This window comes from Rhinatrema bivittatum, chromosome 11 (genome assembly GCF_901001135.1).
Source record: "Rhinatrema bivittatum chromosome 11, aRhiBiv1.1, whole genome shotgun sequence".
Lineage (NCBI taxonomy): Eukaryota > Metazoa > Chordata > Amphibia > Gymnophiona > Rhinatrematidae > Rhinatrema > Rhinatrema bivittatum.
Genome location: NC_042625.1, coordinates 26197667 through 26215720, shown reverse-complemented (window position 1 = coordinate 26215720; position 18054 = coordinate 26197667). Strand labels below are relative to the sequence as shown.

General features: G+C 49.4%; 1 protein-coding gene across 6 annotated transcripts in view; it reads left to right on the top strand.

Annotated features, from left to right (window-relative positions):
* Positions 1–18054, top strand: part of HECTD4 (HECT domain E3 ubiquitin protein ligase 4) — a 541903-nt gene that overhangs the window by 267265 nt on the left and 256584 nt on the right. For all 6 annotated transcript variants that reach the window (XM_029571656.1, XM_029571654.1, XM_029571657.1 and 3 more), the window contains one exon: positions 9871–10017. In XM_029571656.1, the coding sequence (XP_029427516.1) occupies positions 9871–10017 (147 nt within the window). The remainder of the gene's footprint in view (positions 1–9870; positions 10018–18054) is intronic.

Sequence of the window (18054 nt, the reverse complement as noted above, 5' to 3'; positions counted from 1 at the left end):
GGGCTCGGTTCCCACTCCTCCTCCCGCTAAGGCCCCAAGGCTGGCAGGATTAGGGGCCGGGGGAGGCTCCCCCAGGGCCCCCTGATTACGCCCGCACCCCTACCGGGGCTGGGGGGCGACCCTGCGTCGCAGGCGGATGACGAGACACTCTCAGCACACCTGGAATGCGACGACCCACGGGTCCTGCGGATCTTCCGCAAGGAGGAATTGACGGATCTCATTCCGCACGTGCTTCAGGAATTGGACCTTGACCCCCCAGTCGAGCCCCCAGGGCCTCCAGCGCCTTCCGTGGCCTCCGCTACATCCAAGGGTGATCCTGTCTTAGCGGGTCTCCGTCCCATGGCAGGACTTTTCCGATCCATGATTCCTTCCTTCACCTCCTCGTGAGAGAGTGGAATAACCCGGAGGCGTCCCTTCGGGTTAGCAGGGCCATGGATAAGCTCTATCCTCTCCCGAGCGATTTCCTGGATCTTCTGAAGGTCCCAAGGTTGACTCAGAGCGAAGTCCTTGCCGCAAGGGCGGGCGGCTGTCGACAGAGTTGTGTCCTTCCTACAGTCCCTTGGCTGGGTGGTGAACTTCAACAAGAGCAGTCTCCTTCCGTCCCAACGGTTGGATTCCTGGGGGCGCGCTTCGACACGGTACAGGGCAAGGTCTTCCTGCGGCCGGACAAGGCGCAAGCCCTGCGGGAGCTGATCATCAGGTTTTCTGCTCTCCAGGTTCACACGGCGCGGGACTACCTGCAGGTCCTCGGCTCTATGGCGTTCGCAATCAGCCTGGTCCCCTGGGCGTTTGCCACTTGAGGCCCCTGCAAATGTCCCTTCTCTCGAGATGGAAGCCGGTCTCCCAGGACTATCAGGCGATCCTTCCTCTCCCTCCGACCGGCCAGGGCTTGCGATGGTGGTTGGATCCCAGGAATCTATCCCAAGGATGCCCCCTGGAGACGCCGGACTGGATTGTGGTCACCACCGATGCCAGCTGTCCGGCTGGGGGGCAGTGTGTCTCCGGAGCTCGGCGCAGGGTCTGTGGACGAAAGAACAGACGACCTGGCCAATCAACCGCCTGGAGACCGGGCGGTCCGGTTGGCTCTCGTGCAGTTCCTGCCCATGATCAGGGACGAGCGGTCCGAGTCCTCTCGGACAATGCGACGACGGTGGCTACATCAACCGGCAAGGGGGCACCAGGAGCAGACTGGTGGCGCTGGAAGCGGCGCGTCTGATGGATTGGGCGGAACGTTTCCTGGACCGTCTGGAAGCCTCCCACATCGCCGGGGTGGACAACATCCAGGCGGATTATCTGAGTCGTCAGGTGTTGGATCCGGGAGAGTGGTCCCTCTCCAACGAGGCGATGGCTCTCATTGTCAGACGCTGGGGGACGCCCGCGTTGGATCTCATGGCGTCAGCGGTCAACGCGAAAGCCTTTCGGTTCTTCAGCCGTCGGCGGGAGCGCGGCGCGGAGGGCGTCGACGCCCTGGTCCTTCCCTGGCCCCCTCGGCTGTTGCTCTACGTTTTTCCCCCCTGGCCCCTCGTGGGCAAGGTGCTAAGGAGAATAGAAAAACACGTCGGTCGGGTCATTCTAGTGGCTCCGGAGTGGCCGCGGCGCCCGTGGTTCGCGGATCTCCTTCGTCTGGCGGTGGGCGAGCCCCTTCGTCTCTCGCACCTGCCACGTCTGCTCCGCCAGGGCCCGGTATTTTCGGAGCAGGCGGAACACTTCTGTCTTGCGGCGTGGCTTATGAGAGGAGGGGCCTCTTGCGCAAAGGCTACGCCGGTCCCGTGGTAGATACGCTCCTCCAGGCGCGGAAGGCCTCCACATCGGTCGCTTATGTGCGGGTATGGAAGGTTTTTGAGGTCTGGTGCTCGGCGCGGGGGGCTCTCGCGACTGCAGTATCCCGTCATCTAGTGCTGGCGTTCCTGCAGGAGGGGCTGGAGAAGGGCCTCTCCTATAATTCCCTGAGGGTGCAGGTCTCCGCTCTCGCGTCGCTGGCTCGTGCCGCGGGACGGCCTGGTCTGTCGGCTCATCCGGACATCTCGCGATTCCTCCGGGGAGTTAAGCGCCTACGTCCGCCGGTGCGTCCTCTCTGTCCTTCGTGGAATCTCAACCTGGTCTTGCAGGCTCTAGGGGGCCTCCCTTCGAGCCCCAGCGGCAGGCCACTCTCAAGGACATCACTCTGAAGGCGGTCTTCCTGGTCGCCATCGCTTCGGCGCGGCGTATCTCCGAGCTGCAGGCTCTTTCGTGTCGGGAACCCTTCCTCCGGTTCACGGACTCGGGGGTTCACATCCGGACTGTCCCTTCGTTCCTGCCGAAGGTGGTTTCCTCCTTCCACGTGAACCAGGTAGTGGAGCTGCCTGCCTTCCCGGCTGATGCTCCCCTGTCGCTTCGCCGCCTGGATGTGAGCGCACCCTTCTCGTTATTTGGAGGTGACTAACGAGTTCCGGGTCTCCGATCACCTTTTCGTGCTCTGGTCGGGGCCTAGAAAGGGTAGTCAAGCGTCCAAGACTACGATTGCGCGCTGGCTCAAGGAGGCGGTGACTTCGGCGTACATCGGTTCCGGAAGGATCCCCCGCCGGGTCTCAAGGCTCACCTCTCCGAGCCCAGGCGGCCTCCTGTGCGGAGTCCCAGCTCGTCTCGGCGCAGGAAATTTGTCGTGCGGCGACCTGGAAGTCTCTCCACACGTTCTCCAGACATTACCGGCTCCATGTACAGGTATCTGAGTCTGGTTCCTTTGGGGACAGGGTCCTTCGAGCAGGCTTCCCGGGGACCCACCCGGTTTAGGGAAGCTTTGGTACATCCCACCGTCTGGACTGATCCTAGTACGTACAGGGAAAAGAAAATTACTTCTTACCTGCTAATTTTCGTTCCTGTAGTACTATGGATCAGTCCAGACGCCCTCCCTGGACGTTCTTGAGATCTAGGAGGGAACCTGCTCGTTCGTCTCTTCTGTCTCCTATTCTCCTGGTTATTCTCCCTTCGGGGATCTGAACTGTGTGTCTGTGTTTGTCCCTGTTTGGACAGTTCTTATTGCACGTTGCATAGTTTTCTTTTTCACGGTTTGTGATTGATTGTGCAGGGTTTTGCTTGATCCACCTGCCTTGGTCTATCCAGTACTCTTCCTTGGCTTTGATATTCTCGATACTGAGGATACAGGAGGGGTGCACCAGCTTATATGCCAGCACCCTCCGAAGTTTGCTCTGACTCCATCTGCTGGACGGGGGACATCTGGTTCCTGTAATACTCAGATCATTCCAGACCAGTGGATTTTGTATCCCTACCAGCAGATGGAATCATAGACAAAACTTTGGACACTGCTACTCAAGAGAGAGTGCCACCTGCAATCCCTCAGTATCTCTCTGACTCCAGCAGATGGTAGAGATGCAAACCTGCAGTCTAGGATTTAGATTAAAAAAAAAAAATCTATTAAGGGAATTGATAGATTAGTTAGGCTAATGCTAGTGAGCTGGGGTTTGCTCCCTGAGGTGTTAGGCACCGTCGCGAGCTGTCCCTCAAGTGGAGCCGGGTGACCGGGAGGTTGAATACTCCTGGCTGCGTTTCGCCCGTGTTTCTGCTGGAGGGCCTAACATGCAGAGGCTTCTGGTTCCCTCGGCCTCCGAAGCAGTTTCCCTATTCCTCTGGCCCTGCTGTTCGAGGTGTTGGTAAAGTTTACAAAAACAAAAAAAACCCATAATAACTTCTTTGGTTCCTCAGGTAAGCCTCCAGAGTCAGTCGGGATGGCTGGGGCAGTGGGGACTGCGTCTTGAAGAGGAGTGCGGGGTAGAGCAGACTGTGAGGGAGTCGGCAGCCCGGGGCTCTGGGTGGGCCCGACGGTAGTCACGCTTCTCACTGGAGGTGGGGGGGAGGATTTCCTCGCTCTCCCGGGGCTTGGTGTTCAGGCCTTCCCGCTGTGCGCAAGATGCGGTCAGGGTTGGAAGCAGCGAGTTGCAGGAGCCTTGGTCCACCAGCAGGTGGCCAAGTGAGGCTCCTTTTGCAGCAGGCACCAGGTAGATAAAACGTTACCTTGTGGTGCCAAAATCCAAGATGGCCGCCTGCCTCGCGTGTGCGTGGCAGGGGACAAGTTAGGTTCGCGATCCTTCTGTGCTGCTTGTGTTTCTGGCCAAGAGGGCCCTTTGGGAGGGAGGCATTCCGGTCAGCAGGGTCTTTGTTCTGCTGGGCCTGCGATCCTTCCTGCGGATGCGGAGGTTTCAGATCTGCAGGGGGGAACTCCCTCCCCCCCATCCCTGCTGGAGCTAGGTCGTGCTGCTGGAGAGGACATGCAGCGCGGGTCTCCGCAGGGGGTGGAGAAGGAGCCTGCGGACTTCTCCCCCGAGTTTGTTCTTCTACTGCATCAGGCATTTCTGGCCAATCAGAGGGCTGGGGTGAAGAGGACCGCTGAGCGACCCGGAGAACCCGTGGGCAGGGGTCCCAAACGTGCTTCCCAGGGTCAGCCTGATCTCTTTCAGCATCTGGGTCTCTGTCAGACGAGATGCAGACGTAGCGGGGGTTATTCAGGCAGGGGCAACCACCAATGCGGAGAGTGTTTTTCAATATGAAACCTGGGCACCCGCAGCAATCGGTTCACCTTCTGCAAGTCGAGAATAGGTCGAAAGGAGCCTTCCTTTTTGGAAACCACGAAGTCCACTGAGTACCGACCCTGTCCCCGATCCGCAGTGAAGGTACTGGACAAATTGGCATTTAAGACAAGAAACCTCTGAAGCATTACCACACGGCCTCTCGCCTGCCATGAGAAACCACCTGAGGTCTCCACGAAGGTACGTCCCAAACTGGATACAAGAAATCTAGAGCGTAACCATACCCTGACCACCTCCAAGACCCAACAGCTCTGAGGTAATCCTCTCCTACTCCTTGTAGAAGTTGGATATCTGTCTCCTACAGCTTCTATGGGGGGAGTGGAGGGCCCCTGCCCTCATTATGCAGGTTTACCCACCTCCTGAGCCCTGACTGGTGCCCTCTCTGGATATCCAACGGTCCTCCATGAAAGGACTTGCTTGGAGCCGGGAGGCAGAAGCCGGTTTACCGGATCAAAACCTCCAAGAATCCCGAAAACGAGCTCGGGAAGGGAGCACCTTCTTACTCTGTTTCCTATCCTCCGGCAACCTACTGCCTTTAGTCTCCCCCACAGCTTCACCAACTGGTCCAAATCCTCCCCAAACAGGAGCTTTCTCTTAAGGGAGATTACAAAAAGCTGTGTCTTGGAGGACAAGTCTGCCTACCAGTTCCGCAAACCTAAAAAAACCTGCAGGCCGCCACGGAGGAAACCATAGTACGCGCCAAAATCCAAACTAAGTCATAAAGGGCATCCGCCACAAACGCTACACCCTGCCTCCAGGCAGCCGCTTGCAAGGTCCAAGAGTTGCCGTCATCACCTCCGAGGCCTTCTGGACCCAACCAGGCTCATTGCAGACCTTAAACAACCGCTTCAACTGAATCTCCAGTTTTGCGGACTTGCATGTCTTTCATGCCGCAGCCCCAGCCACCGGAATTGTCGTCTTCTTAGTAACTGCCAAAAACAGAGGCGTCCATTCGTGGCACCTTCAGAGGTCCCTGTCTCCAGATTCAGAGGATGAAGCTTCTCTGCCCACCTTCAAGCTAGAATCCGGGAGTCCTACTCCTGGGCCACTAACTTCCTGATCTTGGGCAGTGGAAAAGCCGTCATCGGTCCTCATAGACCATCAAGCACCTGGTTGACCCCTCACTATCGGACTCTTTTCTGGGTGACCTTAACCCCTAATTCCTCCAGCACTTGGGAAATCAGCCGTACCACCTGAGGGTCATCTCCCTCCGGGATTGGGAACTCATCCAAGGACAAGTCATCCGTAGCGTTTCTAGCATCTCTGGATGTGACAGAGGCATATTTGCACATCCCAACTGACAGGACCATCAAATATTCCTAAGACTCAAGGTGCTGGGATGGCATTTTCATTTCAGGCTCTTCCCTTTGTGTTGGCTATGGCGTCTCGCACATTTACCAAGGTGATGGTAGTGGTGGCAGCAGCTCTGGCATAAAGAAGGGATCTGGTTCTTCTGTATTTGGACGATTGGCTCATCCGGGCCAAGTCTCACGAGGACTGCGAGTGGTCTCTCAGAGAGTAATGAGCACGTTGAGGTCTCTTGGTTGGGGTCATCAATCTGCAGAAGAGCCAGCTGGTGCCCACGTAATGCCTGGTGTACCTAGGAGTGCTGTTCGACACACAGGAGAGCAAGGTCTTCCTAGCTTCAGACCGACTTCAGAAATTGCAGGCCCAGGTGAAAGGCCTTCTTCGGAGGGTGCCAACAGTCTGGGATTATCTCCAAGTCCTGGGCTCCATGGCATCCACTTTGTTGGTTCCCTGGGCATTCATGTACATGAGATCTTTGCCGCATGCGTTGTTGTCCAGGTGGAGTCCTGTCTCAGAGCAGTTCCACATCCCCTTGCCTCCTCTTCAAGAATCCAGACGCAGTCTCTCTTGGTGGCTATCACGTCGCAACTTATGGAAGGGTATGGATCTGGATTCCCCGAATTGGGTAGTGGTCTCGATGGATGCCAGCCTCTCCGGTTGGGGAGCGGTGTGTCAGAACAGGATGGCTCAGGGCTTATGGCGAGTGACGGAGAAAGCTTGGTCCATCAATAGGCTCGAAATCAGGGCAGTTCACTGGGCCCTTCAGGTGTTCATCCCTTAGTCAGGGGTCAGATGGTGCGTGTGCTGTCCGACAAAGCGATCATAGTGGTATACATCAACAGGTAGGGGGGGAACAAGGAGCGCCCGGCAGTGGCGCTGGAAGAGAGTTGGTTGTTTGCTTGGGCCGAGCTTTATCTGGGGGGGCTCACCATGTCTGATGTCGCGGGCATAATGAACGTGCAGGCGGACTTTCTCAGCAGGCAGTGGTTGGATCCTGGAGGATGGGAGTTGGCTGCCAAAGCATGGAGAACCACATTTGCGCCAGGTGGGGCGCTCCCCAGTTGGAACTGATGGCGACTCGCGCCAATTTGAAGACGAAAAGGTTCTTTAGTCGGTGGAAGGAAAGCAGATCGGTGGGGCTCGATGCCCTGGTGTCTCCGTTGCCCACAGGAATTCTTCTTTACGTCTTCCCTCCGTGGCCTCCTTGGATGAGTTCCAAATACCGGAGGGAGATGACTCTCAGGTGGTATGGCTGTTCAAGCTGGAGGTACTGCGCCCCTTGATTCCCCAGGTGTTGGAGGAATTAGGGATTAAGGTCACCCAGGAGGAGTCCGATAATGAGGGGTCAACCCGGTGCTCGATGGTCTATGAGGACCGACGACGGCTTTTCCACTGCCCAAGAAGATCAGGAAGTTAGTGGTCCCGGAGTGAGACTCTCCGGATTCTGGCTTGAAGGTGGGCAGAGCTATGGCGAAGCTGAATCTGGAGACTTTGGACCTCCTGAAGGTGCCGCGAGTGGATGCCGCTGTTTTGGAAGTTACTGAGAAAATGACAATTCCAGTGGCTGGGGTTACAGCATTGAAAGATATGCAGGACCGAAAACTGGAGATTCAGTTGAAGCGGTGTTTGAGGTCTCGGCGTTAAGCATGATGCAATGTGCCTGTCTGTGTTGGGTCCAGAAGGCCTCTGAGATGAAGTCCGGCGACTCTTTGACCTTGCAAGCGGCCTGCTTGGAGGCAGGGGTAGTGTTTGTGGCTGATGCTCTGTATGACTGTGGATAGAAGCGCATCGTAGTACAGTGGTGCTGGTGATGCCAGATTGGCCCAGAAGTCCCTGGTTTGCGGATCTGATGCAGCTGGCAGAGGACGGTCCTCTTCGGCTGGCCCAAATGCCATGCCTAATTCAGCAGGGGCCCATATTCTCAGATCAGGAGGATCACTTCTGTTTCGCAGCTTGGCTTTTGAGAGGCGGGGGTTACGCCTGAAAGGGTATTCGGAGCCGGTCATTTCCACTCTTCAGGCTAGGAGACCCTCTACGTCGATGGCGTATGTCAGGGTTTGGAAACTGTTTGAAGGGTGGCGTCTGCAGAGGAAGCTGAACCCCGTGGCGGTAGAGATGTCGCAGATCTTAGACTTCCTGCAGTAAGGATTAGCTAAGGGCTTGACATTTAATTCACTTCAAGTGCAGGTTGTGGCCTTAGGCGCTCTTCGAGACTCATCTCAGTCCCGGAATTTGGCAGCCCATCCAGATATTATCTGGTTTCTTAAAGGCATGAAACATTTGCGGCCGCCAGGGTGTAAGGTATGCCCGGATTGGAGCTTAAATTTGGTTCTACGAGCACTCTGCGGGGCTCCGTTTGAGCCATTGAGGAGGGCATCTTTGAAGGATTTGAATCTGAAGATGGTTTTCCTGGTGACCATATGTTTGGCACAGAGGATTTTGGAGCTGCAGGCTCACTCTTGTAGGGACCCTTTCCTGAGAATTTATGGGGACAGGGTGTCTTTGAGAACAGTGCCATCCTTTGTGCCCAAGGTGGTGTCTTCCTTTCATGTCAGACAGTGGAGCTTCCAGGGTTTCTGGAATGGTCACGAGATTCTCCCCAGGAGAGGAAGCTGCATTGGATTTGCGGCGCATCCTTTTGCGCTATTTGGATGTTTCCAATGATTTTCCATGGTCAGACCACCACTTTGTCTTATTTGCCAGGGCCAAAAAGGAAGAAGCAGATGGATTAGAGAGGCCATCTGTGCTGTGTATGTTTCTAAAGGGTTAGCCCCCTGTGGGGTTAAGAGCTCACTCCACAAGGGTGCAGGCTGCCTCCTGGGCAGTGTCAACTTCTCTCTCCTCAGGAGATTTGTCAGGCGGCTGTCTGGTCTTCCTTGCACACTTTTACCAGATTTTACTGTTTGGAAGTGAGGGCACAGGATGAGGCCTCCTTCGGTGAAAGTGTTCTGCACGTGGGTCTTTCGGAGGCCTGACCAGTGTAGGGTGGCTTGGGTACATCCCACTGGGCTGGAATGATCTGAATATGTACAGAAAAGGAAAATTGATTCTTACCTGTTAATTTTTGTTCCTGTAATACAGCAGATCATTCCAGAGGCCCACCTCGTTCTGACTGAAAGACTGGCTGTTGAGCTTATTATAGTCTGCAGAAACATTTAGTTTTATACTATTGTTCAAAGCAGGGCCAGTGGTTTCCGGGAGATGTTTCGTTGGTTACGGGCGACCTGGATTTCTGGTTCGTTGGGAGGGTTCCCACTATTAGGGCCAGGTTGTTCCTTAGTTGAAGTTTTAGTTTTGGGGCTTGGGTATAGGCCAATACTGATGGACTGCAGGTGGCACTCTCTCTTATGTAGCAGTGTCCAAAGTTTTGTCTCTGACTCCATCTGCTGGAAGGGATACAAAAACCACTGGTCTGGAATGATCTGCTGTATTACAGGAACGAAAATTAGCAGGTAAGAACCAATTTTTCTATGATTTCTGCAGCTGAGTCCATGCAAGATTGGTATAATAAATGGATAATTTGAGATATGCAGTGCAAGAAACTAGTGCTGGTCACCCCTTATATTTGACTGATGGCATGAGCAATATTGTTGGAAGTGTATTGTTAATATGTATTGAGATGCTTGGGCAATAAATTACCACATAAAGTTGACCATTTTTGAAAAAGAGCTGACTATATAATTATTTAGTGAATGGAAGGAGCGATGCAGGTGAGACAGAGGTGTTGCACTCCACATGTTGTGCAGACCCAAGAGATGGATGTAAAATTGACCGTCGCCGAAATGAGTAGTCATTTTCATGAAGTCCACCATTGATTTCAATAGTAACATTTTTAACTTTTCATGAATATTCACAAGTTGCCAAGGATTTCAGAGGTTTGAAAGGTCAGCACTAGATTGTCATTTGCAGCAGGACTTTCAGGTATTTAAATGGATTTATTTTCCTTTGTTGCAAGAAGTCTTTCTAAAATATGTTTTCATAGGATTGAAGAACTAACATGTGGTGGAATGGTGGAACAAGTTCAAGAAGCCTTTGGAGAGACCATGACCTCTGTTGTTTCACTATGTGCTCGTTATCCTATTGCCTGTGCAAATAGTATTGGTCTTTTGTGCACTATACCATATACAAGGTAGGTATCATAGTATATATAAAAAGAGAAGCTTAGGCTTTCCTTAATTTTAGCTGCATGCTTTTGTGTACTTTGATTGAAATGTCATGTTGCCTCTGAATATATGGTTCTATATATATATGCCAGGCCCCCTTTTACTTCTTAGATTCCACAATGAAATATTCTTTGTAGAACAATTAGTGTATACTTTCTTCATGGACAAGTACAACAAACTGCCACACGATATGGGTGACATCATCTGACGGTGCCGATTCAGGTCGTTTTTCCCTCAAAATCCAGAAAGTTCAACTTTGTTTCCTGCACTAGCGACCTCGCATGCGTGATCCTCTTCAGTCTATTTTCATTCGCTGCAGCAAATGGTCAGGAATTGTCTCTGTGTCACTGCTATTTCTCAATGTATCTATGGAAAAGAAAGGAAAAAGTCTATTAAAAAATGTCAACAGTGTAGAGACAAAGTGTCCATGCTAGATTTACACAACCTTTGACTGAAATGCTTGGAGCTGTATCATGACTTCCAACTATGGTCCCTGTGAACGTATGTCCCTAAAGGCGCTAACTTACAGATAAATCCACCTCAAATATGAGCACCCAAACTCCTTGAAAGAGAACTAAATCCAAAGCCATATCCAAAACAACTCCAGGCCAGATAAGCTGAGAGTTGTCTATGACACCAAAAAAACATATGTTCACCTATGCCTAAGAGGCACAGAGAATCGCCAGTGCAAAAGCATCAGTATAAAGAATCACCAACACCAAAACATCAGCACAGAGCATCACCAGTGTAGGAAAAACATACCAATTTGAAGCCAAAACCATGTCACCGACGTACATCCACACTCTCTTCATTATTAAGCTCTTCCTCAGAATCTCTTAAAGTAGGAATAAAGCATACAAGAGAGACAAAATATGCAGAAACATCAAGCAGTATTTCATCACCTCCTACATTGGAGCCAAACTGAGTTAACAAAAATTATATGTTCAGAAATTCTACCATAGCAACCCTTATAGGAATGTCATGTTTTCATACAGAGATTATGGGCAAACTTTATAAAAGCATACGTGAAACAGGTGACTAGTCAACAAAAATTTTCAACTCAACCCATATTACAGAACTAGTAAATGTGAATTGGTTATTTACTTTTTCAGATAATAGAAGGACCAGTTGGCAAGTAGCACATTTAAAACTAATTGGAGAAAACTCTTTTTCACTCAACGCACTATTAAGCTCTGGAATTTGTTGCCAGAGGATGTGGTTAGTGCAGATAGTGTAGCTGGGTTTAAAAAAGGATTGGATAAGTTTTTGGAGGAGAAATCCATTAACTGCTAATAATCAAGTTGACTTTGAGAATAGCCACGGCTATTACTGGCATGAGTAGCATGCAATCTACTTAGTGTTTGGGTACTTGTCAGGTACTTGTAGCTTGGATTGGCCATTGTTGGAAACAGGATGTCTTAGTATGGCAATTTCTTATGTTTTTATTTTGAGAAGAGCATGTAAGAGAAGTGAAACAAATCTGAAATGACTTCCTATAAACAAACTATATCTGATTCATGGAATTCACATCAATCCATTAAAGAGAGATTTTTTTTTTGTTGTAATGTTTTTTTATTAGGTAAGAGAACAAGCACAAGTTACAACAACTTCAAATGTAATACAGAGAAATTCCAACTGATAGTTACAAAGTACACAAGAAGCAAATTAACTTCTAACACCTCTGTAATAACGAAAGGATATTGAATAAAGATTTACCTTGTTCTCTACCCAACTTTTTGAACCTTAATACCTGCTTTTTACTCCCCTGAAGGCTGACAGGACTGGTAAAAGAGAGGGCAAGAAGCATTATAAAGTCCTAGTAGGCTTATCACTGCTGTTAACACACTCAACGCACAATAAAGCTCTGGAATTTGTTGCCAGATGATGTGGTTAGTGCAGTTAGTGTAGCTGGGTTCAAAAAAGGTTTGGATAAGTTCTTGGAGGAGAAGTCCATTAATGGCTATTAATCAGTTTTACTTAGGGAATAGCCACTGCTTTAATTAATTGCATCAGTAGCATGGGATCTTCTTAGTGTTTGGGTAATTGCCAGGTTCTTGTGGCCTGGTTTTGGCCTCTGTTGGAAACAGGATGCTGGGCTTGATGGACCCTTGGTCTGACCCAGCATGGCAATTTCTTATGTTCTTATGTTCTTAATGTCTTATTAGTCAACTTATGAAAATTATGAATTACGATTGTCCTGCAGGATGAAGATATTCCATAAAAAGGCACCAAATAGCTTTACATCTAACAAATGCTTGGGCAGATTCTCCCCGAAAATGCATTGTTTTTAGTAAATAGACATCTGTCAATAGTTATCCAATTTTCTGCAGAGGGACCCAGCGGTTGTATCCAGTACAGTAAAATTATTTTCAAGGCTATTACACAACCTTTAATAAGGAGCTCGAGGTGTTTGGAGGAACAACCTGAATCCTGAGGTGTAACTCCCAGTATACAAAAGGCAGGGGACCAAATATCGGTGGGAATTAACATTTTCTCAAAATATGACTTTATTGAAGCCCAAAATGTTTTAATCTTGTCACATTCCGATAGATAATGAATTAATGAGGCTTTTCTCTCCCCACAACTCAAGCAGCTATCTGAAGATGTAATATGCGCTGCATAAGCCTGACTAGGTAAAATATTAAATGATACTTTATCTTAATGTGTACTTCCTGAAGACAGATCCCTTTCAAGGATTTCATTACTAATTTGGCACTATTCTCCAAGTGCATTTTGGTTAGGGATACATTAAATTCCGAAGACCATTTAATAGCAAGATTAGGAAAAATGGAATTACAGTGTACAGATTGTAAACATTTGTACAGTTTAGACATAGATAAAGAAGGTGAAAACCATAGAGAATGTAATCGTTGGAAAGGACCATTGACTATGGAATTCTAGCCCCCTGATAAGACCACCTTAATATAACTGCGAATTTGCATGTAAAAAAAAATAGTCTTTACCTTGAAATGAGTAAGTGTCCATACAATAAGCAAAAGAATGTGGTTCTCTCATTCTTATATCCACAAAGGATGATTATAGAGATATCGTTTGGCCTAATTATATGTAACAGTCTGCTACCTAAACTGTCAGTAAACTGTGGATTCCCCTCCATTGGAAGGTACAAAGAAAAATGTCTTGATTGACCAAGAAGGGATCTAATTTTCCACCAAACCCATCTCATAGCCTTAATCAATATTAATTGATTTAAGTCTATACCAATTTCATGGGCATTTGCATGTAAAAGATATTTAAGACTTAATGGGAACATAAAGGCATTTTACAGGTCTGTTATTGAACCCTTTGTATTAGGAGATTGGTCGTATCCAATCTCCTAATATGAACATAAGGCAGGCCAGATTGTAAGTACGTAAATCTGAAAAACCAAGGCCCCCGCTTCTTTTGGAGCAATAATATTAGCGAATTTCATCTGTGCACAGCTGCCCTGCGAAATGAAAGCAGCGAAGCTGCACTGCATGCTCCTAAGATCACTTTTAGTGATAATAAATGGTGCCATTTGCAATTTGTATAGCAGCTTGGGTAAAAGAATCATCATCACTAGAGCCATTCTGCCTAAGAAAGATAGTGAAAGACCAATCCAACTGGTCAAGGTCTTTTTAAAATCCACTATAAGGGGAGAGATGTTAAGCGAGTACCAGCTATCTGAGAAACGATGAATTTTGATACCCAAATATTTGATGGAATCTTTTGCCCAACTGAGGGGGAAAGTCTGCCCAATTTGTTTGTAAGGTCCCCAATATATCTATAGCTTTGGATTTTAAAAAGTTCAATTTCAGACCGGCAAAGCTCCCTAAAGTTTTTATAGTGTCCAGAAACTTTGGAAGTAAGGATTTTGCATTAGATAGTACCATGAGTTATATCATCAGCAAAAAGCATCATTTTCAATTCCCTATTTCTTATGTTCACTCCCGTTATTGCATTATCTCCAAGCAGAGTGTGTTAAATGAATGTGGATACATTATGGACCATGTGATGACTGACGATCATTACACATGTAATTGAGGGAAATGATATGTATCAATAATTTCGTATGTGATAATTTATAAGTTTTACACTTTGTATTATTGAATAATCAGGTTAATACGTGTATTTATGACGAAAAGAACACTTGATAATTTCCATTTAACATCTCAAACTTCATGTGGCATTTTTATTGTGGGGTATGAATGTGTGAATGTGCTAGCTTAGTTTTAAATGTCTATGTAGGGATATATGTGGGTATTTCAAATAAAATATTGATTTAAATTGGTGTCTCTCTAAAATTTGTGGTTGTATATATACCAAGGTGCCAGCCACAGTCCCTCAGTCTTACTCTGTCTCCAGCAGATGGTGGAGGTGCAAAACCCACAGTCTCTTCTGATTGCCTGATTACAAGCGTTGGTAGTGTCAGAATTGTAGTCGGGGTTCAAGTTATTCATTTAGGGGATTCTGTTCCTTTAATTCTTTTTTTTTGATCACTTAAAAAAAAAATAAAAAAAGAAATAGACAGGAAGATAGTCCCTTACAATCAGTGATTCTGTGTGTCTCCCAGGGGGTTGTAGGTCCTGAGGGGACCATCCCTCCTGATAGAGACTGATGCTATTAAGAGTTGAGGACCCTGCACTAGTTGGTCAGCAGTGTTGGGATGATACCGGGGAGCCCGGCTTACTCACCCCCACAGGAGCAGGACCTGTTGCAGAACCAGGGACAGCGATTGGCAAGTGTCTGTTTATTTTTTATTTTAATAAAAGTGTTTATTTTTCTATCAGCACGCTGACTCTCCGATACTGTGCCTGGGGTTCCCGCTGGGCTGTGTCACTGTTTTCGCGGGTTTAGCTGGTATTGGGGATTTATTTGTGTTTTGGTTCCAGCGATGCCTCAGGGCTCCTCATGGCGCACGTGTGGCTCGTCGCGTGCCCAGGCCTCTACTCAGAATGTGTGCAGGGAGGCGAGGGATCCTCCATTTCGAATCAGGAGGTTCGGAGTTGGGCTCCGCGGTCGGCAGTGCGAGTGGGGGCAGGTTGCATGGTGTCAGATGACCCGTTCCTGCTGAGCGCGGGAACGGAGGCCATTTTGGGCTCCTTTTGGGCAGCCACTCGGGCAGTGATGGGAGGGAGGATTTTACCCCCCCCCCCCTCGCTCTCCCCGCAGAAAATTCCGGCCAGAGGGGGGGGGCGTCCCTGTGGGGGCTGCTTCTCCGGTACAAGAGGATAGCCTTGAAGAGGCTGCTGATTCCTCATCAGACTCCTCTTTTCCTCAGAATTTGATTTGCTTATGCACAAGGCATTCAAGGCAAAAAAGACAGGGAGAAAGCAGGCGGCTGAAAACCTTTTGTTACAGCCGCAGGCCCAGAGGGCTCAGAAACATGATAGGACCCTTGGGGGCTCCAGTTCAGTTAAAGGTAACAGAGACCCTTACGGTCTGTGCCAGCGGATACAGACACAGATTCCATGTCTCGAGACTATCAGGATCTGCAGCCCAAGCCTCCGTGGGGGGCCGAGTGGGATGCAGATCCACAGCAAAACTCATCCAGAGGATCCCATGCAATGGAAGGTGACGATCCGAAGGTGGTGTGTCTCTTTAAGAAGGAGGAGTTGACTCCACTTATTCCGGCTATCCTGCAGGAGCTGGGTTTGGAAGCTCTGCCAGCGGAGTCCCGTCTGGGAGCTATGGATTCAGTATTGCTGGGCCTTCGGGGTCCGGCAGTTTTCTTCCCTTTTCATTTCTTGGCGACGGATCTCCTGTTCAGAGAATGGGACACCCCGAACTTGGGACTGAAGGTCAGTAAGGCTATGGACAAGCTATACCCTCTTCCGGAGGATGCTTTGGAACTACTATGCATCCCTAAGGTGGATGCAGTGGTGTCGGCTGTGACAAAGAGGTCCACTATTCCTGTCACGGGGCGACGGCCCTCAAGGACTTACAGGACAGAAAGTTGGAGCTACAGCTCAAAAAATTGTTTGAAGTGTCTGCACTGGGGGTCTGTGCGGTGATGTGAAGTAATTTTGCCCTGGGTCTTCGGTGGGCCCAGCAACTTCGGGCCAATGCCGATTTCGGAGGGGGAGACATTATGGGCGAACTGCCTGGAAGCGGTTATCGCGTACAGCACTGATGCCCTCTACGACTTACTGCGCACGTCGGCTAGATCCATTGTCTCTGTGGTTTCCACATGCAGGCTCTTCTGGCTGCGAAATTGGGCTATGGATGTCTCTTCTAAGGCCCACCTTGGCACACTTCCTTTTAAAGGCAAATTGTTATTGGCTTTTTAAACAAGCCTACCAAGAGCTGTTAGCATAATTATCTTACACTTCTGATTTAATACCAAGGTAATGTATATTTTTATTATACTACCTCTACCTTAACTATACTACCTCTCTAAGTGTTTAAATTTTGATTATTTAGCATACTATTGAGATTGCTATGTTAATTATATTATGAAATAATGTATTTACTTCTTTCTTCTTTGGAAATGCAAATAATTTTAAATGATTAATTGCGAACTACTGTAAACCGATTTGATATGCTTGCATGAAAAGTCGGTATATAAAAATTATTAAATAAATAAATAAATTTGGAAAAGGAGGACATGATACAATCTCTGGGTGAGAACAAGGTTCATAAGCTGCCAGAGGACAGACCCAGATCAAGAGGATCTTTCGCGGCTCGATTTCGGTTTTGAAGTAATAGGAGGCCTTGGCCGGCGCAGTCCTCTGGGTTGTCCTTTTGCCCGGGGGCAGGCAGACAACAATCGTGGCCTTAGTCCTTTCAACGCAGAAGATTCAGCAGGCCCTGTAACCCCCAGGCAGTTGCGGGGGCTAAGTCCTCGCAATGAGATACTGCCGGTCCATTCCTCGGTGCCAGTCATGGGGGCCAGACTATCGATCTTCTTCGAGGAATGGGCCAAGCTGACGTCGGACCAGTGGGTCCTCACCATGATAAGTCAAGGTTACGCTTTAGATTTTGTACGGCGCCCTCGCGACAAGTTCCTGATCTCTCCTTGTGCCTACTGAGAAAAGTGGGAGGCGGTGCAGGGCACTCTGCAGCTGGATTTGGGGGCCACAAGACCGGTGCCGTCCGCGGAGTGGCGGAAGGGTCGCTATTCCATTTACTTTGTGGTCCCAAAGAAAGAAGGCACTTTCCGACCGATCTTAGACCTCAGAGTCAACAAATGCCTCCGGATACCGCGGTTCCGAATGGAAACGCTTCGGTCAGTCATAACCTCGGTACAGCAAGGAGAGTTTCTGCCTTTCTGGATCTCATGGAAGCATATCTCCATATCGGCATCCGATCATCACACCAGAAGTTCCTCAGGTTCTGCGTTCTGGGAAGGCACTATCAGTTCTGGGCGCTACCTTTCGGGCTCGCCACTGCTCCCCGAATGTTCACCAAGGTAATGGTGGTGGTTGCTGCGCAGCTCCAGAGGGAAGGCTTGTTGGTGCATCCCTACTTGGACGGTTGGCTGATTCGGGCGAAGTGCGAGGCTCTGTGTCAGGAAGCGGTTCGCAGGGTGCTACAGCTTTTGCGGTTGCTCGGCTGCGTGATCAACCTTGTCAAGGGTCGTCTGTCCCCTTCGCAATCTTTGGAATTTCTGGGAGCATTATTCGACACGAAGTAGGGACGAGTGTTCCTTACTACAGAACGCATAGTCAAGCTGCAGGGACAGGTGAGGGACCTGTTGTCCATGAAGATGCCCAGGGTGAGAGATTACTTGAAGTTACTAGGATCCATGATGTCAACTCTGGAGTTGGTGCCCTGGGCCTTTGCCCATATGCGTCCCTTACAATCAGCATTGCTGTCCTGCTGGAATCCTGTTTCGGTACAGTTTCACCCACCGCTCCCGCTTATGGACTCCACGAGAGTCAGTCTAGACTGGTGGCTTGTCTCGGCACATCTGGAGTGTGGAGTTTCCTTGATCATACCTGATTGGACAGTAGTCACCATGGATGCCAGTCTCTCCGGCTGGGGAGCGGTTTGTCTGGAAAAGTCGATGCAGGGACAGTGGG